This window comes from Dermochelys coriacea, chromosome 19, assembly GCF_009764565.3.
Source record: "Dermochelys coriacea isolate rDerCor1 chromosome 19, rDerCor1.pri.v4, whole genome shotgun sequence".
NCBI lineage: Eukaryota > Metazoa > Chordata > Testudines > Dermochelyidae > Dermochelys > Dermochelys coriacea.
Genome location: NC_050086.2, coordinates 7658292 through 7677271, shown reverse-complemented (window position 1 = coordinate 7677271; position 18980 = coordinate 7658292). Strand labels below are relative to the sequence as shown.

At 42.9% G+C, this 18980-nt stretch overlaps 1 protein-coding gene across 1 annotated transcript in view; it reads right to left on the bottom strand.

Moving 5' to 3' along the window:
• The window catches only part of MACF1 (microtubule actin crosslinking factor 1), a 259982-nt gene that overhangs the window by 6030 nt on the left and 234972 nt on the right, over positions 1-18980 (bottom strand). The window contains 10 exon segments of the mRNA XM_038377247.1: positions 289-500; positions 5731-5848; positions 10606-10680; positions 10980-11134; positions 11696-11858; positions 13225-13388; positions 14083-14200; positions 14618-14806; positions 15232-15375; positions 16297-16425. Of these exon segments, the coding sequence (XP_038233175.1) occupies positions 289-500; positions 5731-5848; positions 10606-10680; positions 10980-11134; positions 11696-11858; positions 13225-13388; positions 14083-14200; positions 14618-14806; positions 15232-15375; positions 16297-16425 (1467 nt within the window).

Genomic DNA, 18980 nt, shown 5'->3' with positions numbered 1-18980 from the left:
AAGCGGGAAGAAACTTGTAGCATGAATGATTTAAATATATCGACTGTGCAGTCAATGGGTTTATCCCTGCCTCAAGTATCAGTTTTAAACCAGGCTTTGCCATTCAGGTGTCCACCAATGACACATTAGCCTATTTTATAAGTAATATAATGCATTAGCCATACATTAGCCTATTTTCTGAGTCTCCCCGCAAAAACCTCTCCTACCTAATGCTTCAGCTTCTGGTCTCCTTGGAACGGGGTCTGAGTAGGCATGAGCATCAGGAAAGCAAAGGAGTATCAGCCTTACCTTGGCTCCACTCGCAGGCGTTGCAGGAGAGGACGGCACGGACGCGCAGCTGTGATTACTCTGGCTTGCACTAGAGCTGGAGCGTGTTGGGGAGGCAGCCCGGGAGGAGGGTTTCGACCTTCGACCCCGTGACCTGAAAGGCGTCATTCCCTGCGAGGCTCCCTCTGGTAAAATAAACTTCTCTCTAAGTTCCAGGTTGGTCCTTCCTCGTGCTGAAAGAGGAAACAAAGCATCTCCTGAAAAAAACCACCCTGTTTCACCCAAGTCCTGCTTAGCTCCAGGAGGACATCCCTCAGACATCCACGAGACTCCATCTCTGACCTACAATGGACGTCTTGCTCTCATCCTGGCAACAGCAGAGCGAGGCCAGTGCAGCATTCTCGCTCCGTTGCGACGATGTAACTTTGCTGATTGGTTTTTGATGACTTGTGATAGGCGAAAGAACTCTAGAGGTCCAGGAGTGCAGACAGAATTATGCAACTTTTATGCATGTCCTGGACTTATTATACAAGTCTAGTTAAAATTAGCACCAGCAGCTGATGACATTCTTAGGACAGGTTAAAAATACTGAATAGAACAGCTCAGAAAGGTCATACTCCTGCTCTCACATCCAGCACATGACTATGTGGAGCGTGACCAATTTTCCAAGCTACAACAACTCATATCAGACAGCAGATGTAAAATTTGGGTCTGAAAGTCCCAGGAACTGGAGGGTCTCTCTGCAACTAGCAATGGGGTAACAATGCAGTTGGAAGTTCTACATCCTGAGATACTAAGAAGATCAGCGTAGGCCAGTATCTCAGAAACTCACCAGGTATATAGACAGCAAATTCATTAAGTAGGTAGGAGCAAGGCCATGCGCAAAGCCTTTCAGGATAAAGGAGCAATATTAGATTCAATGTGTTAGACTTGAAAGACAAAGAAGCAACTGCAGGGTAGAAGCCTTGTTCTGTGATAACCTAAGGATGGGAAGAACCCTGGCACCAGCACTCTAAAAAACCCGTAGCAAAGCATTAACAGTAGAGACGAAGAAGCAGAGTTGCACTAGTAAATTCAAGAGCTTACAGAAAGCAAGCAGTACCGCTTCCGAATCATGCTGATTTCAGCAACAAGCCGCAGGTGACAGAAGCAAAGAATATTTAGCATGAGCTTCAAAAGATAATCAGAACCAATTAAAGTCTCAAAGACTGTGCTGAGATAAAGGGACGCATTGACTACTACCAAACCTAAGCTGTTTCACATAAGGAAGAGACTGTAGTGAGTAAGGACTGTTAAACATTTCCTTTTTTCTTTCTTCCAGAGGGCTGGGTGTGGGGAAAGATGGTTTCCAGTCCCAAACCCCTCACACAGACACATAGTTTATTCTCCCTGCCAAAGAAGTCCTTGTGTTTCATTTGCTTTCCTTCTACACAAAATGGGCTGGAAGCTTTTCTCCTCTGGAGTCCCTCAGCTCGGCAACATGCATCAGTCACTGCTTCCCTTGGGAGAGGATTTCACATTCTAACAAGCCTTGTTCTTGGGAACTTGTTCTCGATACACACACTCTATTCGCCTTTATATTTCTCCACTTGATTATGCCCTAAACAACCCTCCTCTCTGCTTGGTGCTTATATCTTCTAAGCAATGTACCTGCTTATTATGGCCCTTACTTAATCAAGATCTAGTTAAGCTATCTTATTTTGTTAATGCCTTTCCTCATAAGTCAATTCTTCCAGCCCTCTAATAATTTTTACTGCTCTTCTATGAACTCCTTCCGGTTGGCTGACATCTATCTAATACCGACATGCCCAGAACCACATGGAGTTATTACAGGTAGGCTCCTCTGTGGTGTATAGTGGAACTAACACATCCTTCTTCCAAGATACAATGTACCACAGCCAAAAATATCAGTGGCTTTTTTTTGCTACCATAGATTTATATGTTACAAAGGCCAGAAGGAACCATTGTGATTGTCTAGTCCGACCTCCTGTACAACACAGGCCGTAGGACTTCCCTGAATTGATTCCTGTTTGAACTAGAGCAGGCCTTTTAGAGAAACATCCAGTCTTGATTTAAACGTTGCCAGTGACGGAAAATCCATCACAACCGTTGTTCCGTTGTTCCAATGGTTAATTACCCTCATTGTTAAACAAATACAGGCTTGATCCTAGTCTGAAATTACACACTCTCACTCAGTTGGGTGTGGCTCATTCCCCTTTCGGAGAATCCCAGCAGCTGAATGCTGGTTGTGGCCACGCTTCCCCATGGGCCTCTCTCACTCCCCGTACTGAGCTCTCCGGCAGAGGAAAAATGGAGAAAACAGTTCAAGTCCCACTTGAAGCAGCAGCACTGTCTTTTTAATGAAGCGTTGGTGACATGTATCTCAACTGTTGCTCTGCGTGTTGTGGTTTCCAGTGCTACTGTGGAGAGGTCCATTGCCATCAGGGGTCCTTTGTGGCATTTGAAAGCCACAAGCAAGAAACACAGCAGAGATTCCTTTAGTATACAGGGGAATTTTCCAGTTTATGGCAAAGAACACTAAAACGAATACTGTAATGTGCCAAGGCAAAAAACACACCGACAACAAAAAGGTCCAGGTTGACCGTACACAGACCTGGCTGTTCAGTTATGAAATACAGGGGAGTCAGATTTTTGTCTTGAGGGAACATCCTTTATCCCTTACAAAATTCTTCCTATCTTGAGGCTGGATTTAACACAATATTTTCATTAACAAATCCATCATGTAAGATGGTCGGCACTGGACTGGGAGATTCAGAAGACCTGGGTTCTATTCCCAGCTCTGCCACTGACTTGCTGTGTGACCTTGGGCAAGTCACTTTCCCCCTGGGCCTCTATTTCCACCCCCGTCCCCTTTGTTTTGTCTATTTAGATTTGGAACAAGGGGACTGTATCTTAATGCACTTGCATAGGACCTCACAAGTAGGCGTTTCTAAGCACTATTGTAATACAAATTATTTTTTAAAAGGAAGATGCCTGGAAATGGTCTGAAAAAAACACTCACTGCAATTCACCTCAAGACAGATAGCATCTGGCCATAGTACATTGTACACCACAATCACAAGCTGCTTCACTGTCTGCACAGAACGGCAATACATGAGGTACAAGGCGAGCTCCCAGGCTAACTTTCTACACAGGCACACAAAAACTAAACTCAAGACAACCAAGTGTTTTCAAAACTCACTGTGGAGTAGGTTTTTGAAACTCCAGCCTCATGTACCATCACCATAGTCTATTTTTACATCTAGAAACATCTAAAAAGGAATAATAGGAGCTGAAATACAGTATGAGGGTGTCCAGGACTTGACGTGGGAACCTCTCTTATTTTATCAATAGAAATAAATATGTAAACTGAAGAATTGGGTTCATTTTATTCATTTCAAATGAAAGTCACACATCAAGCCCAAATGAACTCTCTCTGTATCAAGACGTTTTAGAAAGGGACCGACTCTGACCTTTTTCTACCACAGAAAAATACTGATCCAGGAGAATCTCACCAATGCAACATTTCAAAATCCAGAGAAAAATCATTGTCTTCAATTTTTCCATGCAGTACATGGTTCAGTTTTCCAGTCATAAAAATTCTTAAGCTTCCCTTGTTTATTTCCAAATGTTTCTGATAAAAAAAAAATCAATTCTTTTCAGATAAACTGAAATAAGATCCCTGGGAGCTGAACTCAGTAAGAAAGGAACAATGGTCCAGTGAATAGGGCACTAGCTTTAGACATGGGAGAACTGGATTCAATTCTCAGTTCTGCCACAACTGCTCTGTGACACCTTGGTCAACTCAATTAATCAATGTGCCTCAGTTTCCCATCTCTAATTGGGACTACTAATACTACAATACCTCACAAGGAAATATATTAAGATTGTGAGGTATACTGCGGTAATGGAGGGCAGATAAGGATCTAAGATATAGAAAGCACAATGATCAATATGTCTAACTATGAATCTGAGTTTGAACAGACATTATATAGTGCGTGTGTTTTTTCCGGTTTCTGACATGCCACTCACTTTTCAGAGTGTTGATTTAGTTAAAAACTGTTTAAAAATGTCTTGACTAGAATATTCTTGATATTGTCAACACTGTCTCAGCATCACAAAGGCAGCAGATGTGGTGGGGCAGGTGGGCTGTTAAGAAGCAAAGCCATTCTTAATGATTGGGGGGGGGTGTGTGCCGGCAAGAGTGATAAAGCAAAAGTAACGCCAACCTATCGGAGACTGACTGGCAATCGAAGAGCTGGAATCAGAGCGCTTTATTTTACTTCCAGGATGGTGAACTAGAATAAAGAAAAACACACACATACAAGGAAACTGAGAGCAGGCGAAAGCAGAAACTGGTCAAGAAAGAAGTGCACAGTTGAAGGACAGTTCTTTTTCACCCCATGCAGTGCTGCCGTTTTGAGAGGCAGGGAAGGAAGAGTTGGCAACTGGAATCTTGCAGGAAATTTTTTAGGCATACACACACAGAGCTTCTGGAAACAGCACCATTGTCCCTAAAAATACAATGTGAGTGTTTTCTTTATGAAGGATGCAGCAGAATCACATTTATCAGCAAGAGAGATTATATTCTTGTCTAGAGGCTTCTTACACCTGATTTTACCTATGTCTGTATGGAATTGGAACGGTTTTTATTAGATTTCTCTAACACACTGGTCATCTACCAGCACATTGGATTTGTAACAGTAATATTTACAGCGGAATCCACACTGACAACTGTTTGTTGTAAAAGACACACAAGTCCACGAAGGCTGGAGTTCTGCTGAATTCAGCACATGCCAGCAACACAAAGGAAAACACACACAAGACACCAGCTTTTGGCCATCGTTGAAGAGCGCAGACAACAAATCAAAATGAGGGGTTTAAACTACGAAAAAAATTTGTATGGAAAAAAAAGGATGTTAACAAAATAATTTTTAGTAAAAGGAATTTTCTTTTTATTCAGGGTAACTAATTTTAACTCCTTGATGCTCAAGGTTTGGATTTTCTGGAAGACCCTTTGCAAAGGGTTCATACTGCAATACTGCATCCCCACATGTTCAAAAATTATGCAATTGGCTTAAAATCATGTGATTTTACACAAACAATACACAGAGGTTTTTTGATTTGCTTTCTGATTTTTGAACTTTCAGGTGCACTCAGATCACATTTTCAAGCTTTTCTCAGCAATGAGGAGGGCGACAAACTTGTTTGTTTCCTTTCAAATGAAAATTGAGATTCTCACCTATTCACATGACTCTAGAAGCTGGGGCTTTAAGAACATGACCAAATATTGAGAGACTTGCAATAAATAAGTTTGGGGTTTTTTTTAGTGCCTATTTTCTCCTTTATTTGCACAAGCCCACAGATTGATGAGATCTGCTTCAATGAAGCATCTTGTGCTACCTGGCAACTTCACAACTATTGTGGAGATGAAAGGTCCCTGAGAAATAAGTTCTTTCTTACCTCTGCAAGGGTCATTTTTCACTAAAAATTCATCCAGGGCCATCCATCCTCCTCCAACTCGAACCATGACAGTGCTGCGCAAAATACGGACCAGTCGCAATTGCTGGGAATCACCAAACTGTGGAACCAATAGAGAAGCAGTTAAAGCAATAGGGCTATAAAATGGAGACACTGCTCCTCTCCAAAACAGACTGTGTCAGGGTTAGTAATATCTCTACACTGGAGACTATTTGAAGTGCTACCTGTAACCCCAAACATTTTCAAAATTCTTATTGAAGTTTAGGGCTTCTCCAAATATATCAAAAGGCTATATGTTATGTGGGAATCAATTCACTTTGGTGTCAATTTATGAGAATTTTTTCATCTAAAGAAACTCAGGACAATGCTACTAACAAGATTCTCTAGGGCTAATGTCAAAAAAAAGAAAGCTGAGAAATTCAAATGCAGGTCAAAGGATGGCCAGGTAGCAAATTAGAGTTTCTAAATTTGATCTTTTGAGGGTTTACCCAAAGAAACAGAATTTTATTGCTCTGCCTTTCATTTAATGAATAATAATAATAAAATAATAAAATAATAATAATAATAATAGCACTTAGCTCTTATGTAGTGCTTTCATTAGTAGATCTCAAAGCACTTTACAAAGTGGGAGGTCATAGCACCATTGTCCCCATTTTACAGATGAGAACACTGAGGCACAGGGTGGGGAAGTGACTTGCCTCAAGTCATGTAGCAGGACAGTGGCAGAGCCCAGAGTAGAGCCCAGCCACTGGAGTCCTGCTCCCAGTGCTTTATACATTAGACCACACTGCCCACCGACACTCCTAACACAGTCCGCTTTGAAAAGAGACATCTGACACGTCACTGAAGGCTGGCATAGTAAATGCTAGCAGTGCAGCATCAGCACTGTGAATGAAACCTCTTTACCAAGTCTGAGGTGTGAGCATTTCACCGAGCCTCAACCAGCCAGAGAACTACCACAGGAGAGTCACCCAATTATAGTGAATCTAGAACGTAGAAATCTAAGATCCGAATCCCAGAATGCTTATTAGTGATTATAATGTTCATTAGGAATTTAAAATTTCCCCAATTTCAAACAATCATCAAGTGTGCCCCTGAATCAACAAAATCACACATCTCTTTCCAGTTCCCCCGTGCTACCGTTTATGAGACATTTTCATCCACCACCATGCACGTGCTTCTCTTCAGAGCCATCTTCTCCTAATATTTACATGGACACTCAGACATCTAGCAGAACCCCACCTGGACTACTGTGAACAGTACTGGTCCATGTACCACAGAGGCTATAATAAAGAGAAGCAAAGATTCCACCCTGTCTTAGGAGCTGAAGCAATGAGGGAAAACGAAGGAGACTGGGTTGATTGCCTTCGAAAAGGGGGATACTTCAACATGATCTAATAGAGGATTTCAGAATTATGAAGGCACTGATAAATTAGACTCTCTTTTTAACATGGAGAAGGAATTAAAAAACCAGGAGACATAATGGAAACCTTAGGAAATAAGGAGTAACTAGGGGAAACCTTGGCAGAATTACTTCATGCAAACGATGCTAAACACTTACTGGGGAGGTAACTGAGGTAAAAAAAAATTACAGATGAATTCAAGACACATCTAGATTGACTTCTGCAGAAAGAGAGTGCTAGGGAGTATTGAAACAAAGCAGGATTAAGGGTTCCTTTTCCCGTTCCAAACATCTCACATGCCCCCTACTCTCCTGAGACTACCTCTCTCCCCTGTTCTGCACAGCCCTTTCTCAAAGAGTTGCATGCATGAGCCTCTTTTCAGATGTCTCCTTTGCCCTCAGGCTTGGGACTGAGCTATGGGCATCTCTAGGGCTCTCTTTCAATCTGTATTTGCAGGCCATGTCTGTTCATGAAGGGATCCTGCTTCCATGCTCTCCCCAGCAAGTGGAGGCTGGAGTTTAGTTAGCTTTAGAGCAGTAGGATTCTCAGCTCTGCTCTCTGGAGAACCAATGAGCCACAGAATGGAAGATCGTTAGCGCTAACAGTCAGGGGCTGGAGTGCTGGAAAGGTAGGCTGTCTGGCTTCACAGACAATGATTTTTGGTCTCAAAGTTTCTAGGCTAAATTCTCAGCTGCACCCAGCATGTGATGGGCACACCTGGGGCAACACACCTCTCCTGGCGCAGCTGCTACGCCAACTAGCTATAGCCAGAAAGAGCTATTTATGCTTGCTGAGGCTCGCTGGAGGACAAGGGCTCTCCGGCTATACCCCTTTGCTGCACTTGTTCTATACTAACTGAGTAATTCCTCCATGCTAGGGGAATCCTCAAGCTAGCTGGATACACTAATTTTGTAGCCCCTTCACTCCAACATAGCAGAGTGGAGAATCTGACCCTCCACGTTAAAAATACAAGTTACATAATTTGCTCAAGTCTTGTAACATTAATTAAAAATTTATTGTTAATAATCAGATACAGTTTTATAGTTCCCTTCAAAGATTTGTCTAGTCACCTAGCTAGAATAAACGGGGAATTGGTTTCTATCCTTTCCTTCACTCAAGAAATTCACATTCCCTTCTTTCATGACACCACCTTTAGAGTCCAGCTCTTCAAGTTAAAAATCCTCAGTAGTTAAAATAAATGGATTTCCTTCATTGTTCAAATGGAGGTTGCATTTTTGTGATTAAAACACATTACTCCAGTCCCTTTATCAGTGGGGTTCCTGTGTTCTAGTCAGCCTTCAGTTACCATAATATTAATCACAGAACAGAATATAAGAGTAGGTACATGCAATTTTTCATGAACTTTCTTCCAGTTATGAGTTACTCAAAGTCGGTGAAGCAGGGGATGAGGGTTTAGTTATTGTTACCTAAGAGATTGATTATGTGAATACAGCATTCTCATTCCATAGTGACTGCGTTATAGTCAAACCCATCCAGATCCTGGTATACAGTCTGTGTTCAGAAAATGTTAGCCTGTATATGTTTTGCGAAGTGTGTTACAATATAATACTTAGTCCTGCCTTGAGTGCAGGGGACTGGACTAGATGACCTCTCGAGGTCCCTTCCTGTCCTATGATTCTATGATTCCTCCAGCAGTAGAGTCAGAAGCGTGAGACAATGTTCTTCTTGGACAATTCCACCATGAGCATTGGGACCTTTCATGTTCCCTTTCACATGAATGATGCCATAACCTCTAATACCACTGGGGTATCAGAGGAAGAAGCAATTTGGAGGCTAAATCTCTCCATCTTTGTAGATTTCTGATTTTCCAATTAAACTTTTTACTTCTTTCCTCCAAGGAGTTTTGCCATTTGGTTTCGCATTTTCAGGTAAACATCACTCTGTATACCAGACTCTGCCAAGTAACACAACGAACTCTAACACACCATTCTTTAGATCACATCTTCCCACAGCAACAAGAGAAAGATTGGTATTATAAACACACACCAAGCCATGTTTGTTAAAAGAATGAGACACAGCATTGCAAGGCACACTGTACCTGATTGCCGAGGAAGAACTACGGAGAGAAAGCATTTGGGTGGGGAGAAGATCAAATGGAGAAAAGAAGAAGAGGGGGAGAAAAACAAGAAAACATTTTATAGGATTTAACAATGCAACAATCATGAAAACCTTAGTTAACCACAGGTAGTTAAAAATCAGGGTACTTGATGTTATTTGACATGCTAACTCTTCTTTTCTGTCCCTACAGCAGAAGTTGTAATTCATTGCTTCAAAATTCACAAATAAGGGCTCGTTTACACAACCATGTGACAAAGTCACCTCCCTCCCCCACAAGAGATGTAAGTTACATCGACCTAAGCGCTGTCCACACTGGCGCTATGTTGGTGGGAGACATAGCTTCTGCCTCTAATGGAGGAGTAATTATGCTGATTGGAGAGCGCTCTCCGATCAGCATAGTGCATCCTCACCAGATGTGCTGGTGCAGCTGTGCCGATGTAGCACGGTAGCGTAGACTTGCCCTAAGTCTGATATTTGAATGTGCACAAGTGTTGCTATTTTAACTCCTCCATGCCCAAAGCATGCAGGAAACCTCGATGGTTTGCTGCCGGTCCATCCCAGTGAATAATTTGAAATGAAAACATGAAGTACCTTAAAACAGATCCATTACACAAATATTTTGCATACCTTTTTAGAAATGAGCTACATCAAGTGAAGAAAACCATAGGTGTAAGGTACACACATAAAACTTGGAGATAGTTATTGTCTATAGGTATCTACAGATACAACATCCCCGCCAGTGAGCGGGCTAAGCTCTCTCAGAACACTGCCACATCTATGTTTGTCTTGTTCTTGTACTATTAGGCACATCCAAGATTTAATGCACCAGGAAAGCATGCTGACCCTTAGCCTGCCCTCTTCTCAAAAAGTCACAGGAGAATCTTACGGACCATCTATCATCTGTCCATATATATCCCCTCCATTACATGCTCATGTGATAGAGAAACCACTTGCAAGCTCCCCACCAATAGGATCATACAGTTATGACTACTATCAAGGAATCAGTGTGCTCCATTAATGGTATATTGCTGCAGTTTCCCCAGAAAGTCTTGTCTCTAGAGACCCTCAGATCAACTTGGGGCAGAAGGAACTAGTCTCTAAACTCTTCATGTTATTCCCTCATCACAGAGCCCAAGATAAGTCTATGTCTCAGGTTCCTGAGTGCTCATTATTGGTCTAATCTCTGGATTTAACATCTCAGAAGGTAAGAGGCTAGTATAGGTAAAAATTCTGATTTAATCTTTTAAAGAGTAAGATTTCAAAACAGTACGACAGAATCAGATAAAATGGATATTTCTCCCTGGTAGGATCACATATGAGCTAGGAGTTAGGAGAATTTGTGCTATTATGGCAAATGTGGACGTCTTCCTCTTACCCGATACTTATTCTCTCCAATCTGCTCCACTTGAAACCTCTTTGCACATTTACACTGTGCCACCTGCCTTGTGACCTGTTGCAAACAAGAGGGGAAAAAGTCAGGGATCCATAGTTTGCATCTCTTGTACTGGATACATGGGACACAGCATATTGTGCACAAAATACAGATTATAACCACCTTCACTTTAAAATGTTTTGAATATCCAAATATTTGAACGTTGATCTCAAGTCAGTACCACTGTGATTCTCTGGGTTCTCATCAAGGCACAGGTTTCCCCCTTTGGATAGGTATTTTGAGAAGTTGAACCACTGAAAAACTGAAGCCCTACATAATGCCCACTAAAATACCACTCTCCTTAGAATCTCCTTTACCTCATCCTCAATTTTGTCGGCATCTGTGGTTGGCCGGTAAGCATCTTTGTTAGGATGGAGAGCAGCCACAAACTCATAGTAATCAATATAGCCATCCCCGTCCCGGTCAAAGATGTCAGCCACAGCAGTCATCTCTAACTTAGTGGTGGGGAATTCTGGAATGAAGAAGAAAAACAAACAACAGAGATGTATTACAGTCTGAGAATAACGTCTTGTATCCTCTCACCATCTGTGCAAAGAGCATATACCCTATATCCCCCCACCCACCCACCCACCCACACTCATGCTTTCATACCTGGAGTCTCCACACAATAGTCACCGAAAAGGAAACAGGCTACATGATTACTTGAGTTTCAAAGCATCCGATGAAGTGAGATGTAGCTCACGAAAGCTTATGCTCTAATAAATTTGTCAGTCTCTAAGGTGCCACAAGTCCTCCTTTTCTTTTTGCGGATACAGACTAACATGGCTGCTACTCTGAAAAGTATAATATAGATTCCAGGCCTCAAGCAATGACAGCCTCTTGGCATATTGCTACAATAGCAAACATGTGGGATGGGATTGCCAAGCTATCATTTCACAGCTGTCCTCTCCTGACAGAGGTGCAAGGAACGTGCCTTGCATTTGCCTCGTAAAGGGTGGGAGCAAACGAAGTTTCTCGGAGATGGGTTTATTGGGTTTTGCGGAAGGATGGGATGAAACAGCTCGAGACTTACTAGATGCTAAGATTCCATCAATAAACTCCTGCCGGGTGATTTTTCCATCCTGATCTTTGTCGATACGCCGGAAGAAGTCCATCACCCGTGATTTCTTGTGATTCATCCAGCGCATGTATTTCTTTCTCCAGATGTCAAAGTCAAAGTTCGCAAACTCCTTCAACTGGAAGAAGACCAATTAGAGTCAATGGGAATTGAAAGTACAGTCAGAAAACGTCCCCTGCTCTACAGAAGATCTTGCTGAGCTAGGATTTCAGCGACTAAGTCAAACTGTGCATAGCCTGACTGTCACTTTCTCAATATTCAACCCCTCTTCAAAGCAATACTTGGAAACAGAGGCATAACTAGGCCACTCCTCTTAAAACCATAGCCATGGGCACACAGTTTCCATAACAGAACAGGGCACACAATGCATCAGACAGCCACCATGTCGAATATGTGTCACACACTCAGACAGAAAAACGTGAAGTATCCTCCAAACTTTTAAACATACACATATGCTGATATAACAGACTTATACACATACACACAGACGCATACAAAAACAGCAGCTTTGCAGGCGTCTAAGAACAGGGTTCTCTTCCCAGACTTGTCCTATGGATGCCCTAGTTCCTTTATTTTTGAAACTCCAATTCCTTTCCCACTCTGCAAATCTGCATTGTTCTCTCCCTTTTTGCCTAAGCAGCTGAGAACAGAGCTCCTGCTTGGTTTTTTTGCAGGAAGGACAGCAGTTTCCTCTCTGAGGTGGATAGTAATGTTGCTCCATGGATAAACTAACAGATAATGCTTATCCAGCAGTCAGCTTGCCTTCCCCCCACACCAACTTGACTCTTGACACGACACCTCTGCGGACCTGGGCAGCAAGGCCCCAAAATGCTTCCAAATTCAGTTCTCTGGAACTGCAGTGCCAAGACTACACCAATGGCCAAGACTAGCTTAAATCACTGCTCATGAGAAGTTCAGTTAGTGAAGCACATTTAGGACTGATTTTCAGGAGCCCTTCAGCTAAGAAGAGCTCAGAGTGACTCAAAACAACGACATCTTAGTGCTTTTAAAAAAGCCCCAGAGTTAAAAGTCACAAAGAAAAACGTTCATACGGATAAACTGAACTGACCTACAGAAAAAGCAACAAAAAACAAAAACACTCACTTCTGGGCATAGCTGCTTTGTTAAGCATAAACAAAAACAAAAATTACATTAGAGGTTTTGAAAAAAAATATACACAGTAGCACTATATTTTCCAGACTATTATTATTACTTCCAACTTGGTCTGACTTTCATTAGCAACAGAAGTACTGACTTTAGTAGCACAGAGCAGTCAGGTTAACCTGCAGTTACTATGGAATTTCAGCCACACTATTTTAGTGGAGACTTTTCTTGTTGGCATTTTTAGGACTAGAGCAGTCAGAACCCATTACATGCACAATGCAGTTCAAGAGGCAGCTCTCTGCCCTTCTCTCCTGGGAGTACAGTAAACAACTCTTTTCCACCAAACTACCCCTTGTGTACCAGCATAATGGGGTCATTACCTCCTCCAGCCTATCAAGAGTGTCATTGAGCTTCCGCTGGCGTTCCAGTGCCAGCAGCCACACCTGCTGCCAGCGTGCGGAGAGCTGGTTAATCCGGGGGTTCTTCGTTTCTGACTGGGAGAGAACTGGCATGGGAGGAGGGGCAGGGTGACTCAAGGATTTCCCTAGAGAAAGAAAAATATGCCACATAGGATATTGCAGGATGTGGGCTTTGGATGACCCAAGAAAAAAAAAAAAATAAGACAACAGTTTTGTTTGTTTCTCAAATAGAAAATCTCTCACAGGCTTTCCCATAAGGACCGAGCTGGCAGCTTTTAAAAAAGAAAATACGAGGTTAAGAATGTTCAGCAAAACAGTACTGGTGGTATTGCAGTTTTACAGACACCATTAATCTGCGGTCCCCACCCCCAGCAACTCCTGTCTTCCTTTTCCCTTTGGTTTTATCTTCCTGAACTAGCGCCAATAAGGACTTTCTGCTGCAAGAATCAGACATGAGGAAATGGTCAGGCTAGAGAAACTAGAATAATAACTGGACAAGTTAAATACAGCACAAACTTTTCAGTACGCTTAAACAAGCAAAATCTCTAAACTCAAATCAGAGCCATCAGGAGTCTTCGGATGGCAGAAAGGCAAAGAATAATAAAGCTCCTGGCATATGTCAGCCACTATTGCAAATGCCACCTCATTTCCCCCTTCTCATTCCCTGGCAATTCCCAGCCAATTTCAAGTGGTTGGCAAAGCAGGGTGTATTTCTAATTGAGAATTAGAGCCAGACTAATTAGTTTCCTGTGTGTTTTTCCCTCTATCTCAGAATGCATTCCTGTAGAGGATGCACATAGCGAGAAGCTGCAAACATACTGTTGCTGCGGGATTTCTCAATGAAAGGTCCGTGAGCTGGTTCTGTGGCTTTCCTCTTGTACGTCTTAGTGACCCGGTCCACGTCCGGCTGTTTTTGTGTCATCTCCTCCATAAAGGACTGTTAATGGCAAAAGGGAGAAGAGAACTGTAACATTTACCATCTTCTCAACTTCAGGCTACTGTTGCTCTAGATTCTTGCTGAGAAACTCCAAGCCCGTAGCAGACACACAAGTACATACTGAATACTAGCTATGTGGCTTTGTGGTAAAGCTATTCCATAGCTGTGGCTTTCATTTCCAGTCCTGATATTTTGCTCCCTGGGCTGAGTGGAACACAGGTCCTAGACTTGTTTAAAAGTGACAGGTCTGGATGACTAACATGTGGCTCTAATAAGATCATAAAAGTAAACTCATCTTCTTCCCCAGAAAGGTGGTTGTTACAAAAAGTTCGACCTCCCTGCTGCCTGTCAGACTCTCAATCCCTGCCCCAGAAGCAGGGTAGACAGGAAGTTAGCAGAACTCAGCAATGGAGTTACCTGGTGTTCAAAGATGAGGGCTTTGACCTGATCGATATTTTGTGGCATTGGTTCTTGATCCCGCTGGATAAGTGTGGTCTCGGCCCACTGAATCCACGATAAGAGTTTCTCCAAGAGCTCTGCATTAACCACCAATTCTGAAAGTGCAGTCTCAAGCCTCTGCTGGTGCTGCTTTGCCCAGGTCAGAACCTGATGGAAACATCCACAAGACTAGCTGTCAGCATGGGAAACAAAGGCACTTACTCTGTGATGTTTTCCCTCAGGAGAAGAAAAACAATACCCATTAGGAAAACAAGGCAGCCACCAGTCTTGCTGGTTCACTGGCTGATGTACATTGACTTGTGAGAACTGATCCAAGTGGACAGGACTAGGACATCTATAATTCAGGAGAGTATCTCATTTACATGTCCTGCTGCTTCATAGGTTCCAAGGCAGGAAGGTTCCACTGTGATCATCTTGTCTGACCGCCAGCATAACACAGGCCGGAGAACTTCCCCATAAAGAAACGTCCAAAAGAAGAGACTGATCATTGATTCTATTAATGGCCCTATTTCCCGGCAGTGACGAGAAAGACCTTCCCTCTGCTCAAGTAGACCAGGTCCTCTGTGACTTACCTCCTCAAACCTGGCTCGGATGATGGTGATCCAGTGTTTAATTGTGGTGATGCAGTCTGGGTGGCATGCAGCCAGGATAACTTCTCCCATCCCCACCGCCGCGTTCACATCCACTCTCTTTTCCTCCACTTTCTTCATGAACTCCTAGAAAGCAGGATTACACAGAAACAACAACGGCTGTCATACCAACAGAGACAATCTAGTCCATTTAACCTGACCCTAAAATCCCCTCATTTAAACTCAAAAATAAAGCGACTTGGGAGTTTTGGATTAAAGTTATTTTCATTCTAGGTTTATAGAGCACAAGTAATTTTCCCTACCCACCAGTGCCTGGTATTACAACTCCAGCCCAACTCAGGCCATGTAGCTATTTGACAAGATCTAAATCTCTTGTTTGGAAAAATCTCTTGCCCAAGCATCTCATTCCTGCTGCCTAACAGTGAGATGTTAGTTACTGCCCTTTGTTCCTGGCACACATCTTTTCATGAAGGGCCGCTCTGGATATGTCAGCCCAGCAGTGTAAACCCAGGGTTTGAACTCAGGCTCGAGCCTAACCCCCATTCCGGCGACACACAAATTGCGCTAACCCAGAGCTTGGACCCAGGACCCAACAGGGGTGGGGAGTCCAAGCCTGAGTCAAGCTGGGACCAAGGGTTCAAGCCTTATTGCCCTGCAACACAGGTGCAGCCCCCACTGGACTCGTGATCTGGGAGTCTGCTTAAAATAGCCCCCAAACCCACGGACCGACTTTCTTTGTCCTCTGGACAGTCAAGTTTTCCCATGCTGCACCACAAACAGAGGCTAGAGCAGCCACACTTTGGGAAGTCTGGGATATGGGGGGGGGGGGGGGAGTTTGGACTGGGCCTGCATAATATTGGAGCCCCAGAAAGGGACCCAGGTTCAACAGTTCCTAACCTAGGGTTACAAATGAGTGTAGAAGATCAAGCCCTAGGTTAACAAAGGCAGGGTCTGAGAACTCCAAGTTCTGCTAACCCTGGCCTTACACTGCACTGTAGACACACCTGCTAAATCCATGTTTTCTCACATTCCTGAGTGACTGGTTACCTTGTGTATGTCAATGAGTGACTGCAGCGCATCAGCATCATCAGGCAGAGCTCCCCTAAAGCGCAGGGTCTGTTCTGCCTCGGAGAGCCACTCCAACAGCATATGGACTGCAGTCCGGAATTCCTCTGCCTGAAACGGCACCAAGAGACAGATGCAATGAGTGACTCCTAGGGTCTCTACCCAGCTGGAGTCTCTACCCTCCATTCAAGAAACAAGGCACAGCCGTGTCTCTAATAGGAACAGAGGCAATAAAAGACCAGACGGTCTTTGCTCTGTGTTTGTACAGTGCCTAGCACGATGAGATCCTTCTGCATGCCTGGGGCGTGTAGGCGCTGCAGTGACACAAATCAACAAAACAACTGAGTTGGTCAAGAAGCCTGTCCCCTTTCCTTTGAGTTCGCTGCACTGAAAAAGGGAATGAACTCCCTTTTAAAAACCATTTGTGTATTCTGCTCAGTTTGTTACGTTTGGTCATTTATTCCATATACTAACTACTATGTATCAAAATACCACCTCGGCATCTTTTATCCTTCCTAGGCTTACGTTTAGTCCACCCTCTCGTATTGTTCACATAGCTCTGAATAGTTTCTTATCACCATTCCCTTCTGATTTGCCAACACTGCATATCAATACGATTCTCTCTTCAGCTCCACTTTTCCAATCAAGGCTTTTATTCAAAAAGAAAAAAAAAAGAGCGTGGAAGAATAGATTCATAGATACTAAGGTCAGAAGGGACCATTCTGATCATCTAGTCCGACCTCCTGCACAACGCAGGCCACAGAATCTCACCCACCCACTCCTGCGTAAAACCTCACCTATGTCTGAGCTATTGAAGTCCTCAAATCGTGGTTTAAAGACTTCAAGGAGCAAAGAATCCTCCCTCAAGTGACCCGTGCCTCATGCTACAGAGGAAGGTGAAAAATCTCCAGGGCCTCTTCCAATCTGCACTGGAGGAAAATTCCTTCCCGACCCCAAATATGGCGATCAGCTAAACCCTGAGCATATGGGCAAGATTCACCAGCCAGATACTACAGAAAATTCTTTCCTGGGTAACTCAGATCCCATCCATCTAATATCCCATCTCAGGGGATTAGGCCTATTTATCCTGAATATTTAAAGATCAATTAATTACCAAAATCACATTATCCCATCATACCATCTCCTCCATAAACTTATCGAGTTTAATCTTAAAGCCAGATAGGTCTTTTGCCCCCACTGCTTCCCTTGGAAGGCTATTCCAGAACTTCACTCCTCTGATGGTTAGAAACCTTCGTCTAATTTCAAGTCTAAACTTCCCGATGGCCAGTTTATATCCATTTGTTCTTGTGTCCACATTGGTACTGAGCTTAAATAATTCCTCTCCCTCTCCGGTATTTATCCCTCTGATATATTTATAGAGAGCAATCATATCTCCCCTCAACCTTCTTTTGGTTAGGCTAAACAAGCCAAGCTCCTTGAGTCTCCTTTCATAAGACAAGTTTTCCATTCCTCGGATCATCCTAGTAGCCCTTCTCTGTACCTGCTCCAGTTTGAATTCATCCTTTTTAGACATAGGAGACCAGAACTGCACACAGAATTCCAGGTGAGGTCTCACCAGTGCCTTGTATAACGGTACTAACACCTCCTTATCCCTACTGGAAATACCTCTCCTGATGCACCCCAAGACCGCATTAGCTTTTTTCACGGCCATATCACATTGGCGGCTCATAGTCATCCTATGATCAACCAATACTCCAAGGTCCTTCTCCTCCTCCGTTACTTCTAATTGATGCGTCCCCAGCTTATAACTAAAATTCTTGTTATTAATCCCTAAATGCATAACCTTACACTTCTCACTATTAAATTTCATCCTATTACTATTACTCCAGTTTAAAAGGTCATCCAGATCCTCCTGTATGATATCCCGATCCTTCTCTAAATTGACAATACCTCCCAGCTTTGTATCATCTGCAAACTTTATTAGCACATTCCCACTTTTTGCGCCAAGATCAGTAATAAAAATATTAAATAAGATTGGTCCCAAAACTGATCCCTGAGGAACTCCACTGGTAACCTCCCTCCCGCCTGACAGTTCACTTTTCAGTAGGACCCGTTGTAGTCTCCCCTTTAACCAATTCCTTATCCACCTTTTGACATTCATATTGATCCCCATCTTTTCCAATTTAACTAATAATTCCCCATGTGGCACGGTATCAAACGCCTTACTGAAATCGAGGTAAATTAGATCCACTGTGTTTCCTTTGTCTAAAAAAATCTGTTACTTTCTCAAAGAAGATGATCAGATTGGTTTGGCACGATCTACCTTTTGTAAAACCATGTTGTATTTTGTCCCATTTACCATTGACTTCAATGTCCTTAACTACTTTCTCCTTCAAAATTTTTTCCAAGACCTTGCATACTACAGATGTCAAACTAACAGGCCTGTAGTTACCTGGATCACTTTTTTTTTTCCTTTTCTTAAAAACAGGAACTGTATTAGCAATTGTCCAATCATTCGGTACAACTCCTGAGTTCACAGATTCATTAAAAATTCTTGCTAATGGGCTTGCAATTTCAGGTGCCAATTCCTTTAAAATTCTTGGATGAAGATTATCTGGGCCCCCCGATTTAGTCCCATTAAGCTGTTTCAGTTTCGCTTCTACCTCAGATATGGTAACATCTACCTCCATATCCTCATTCCCATT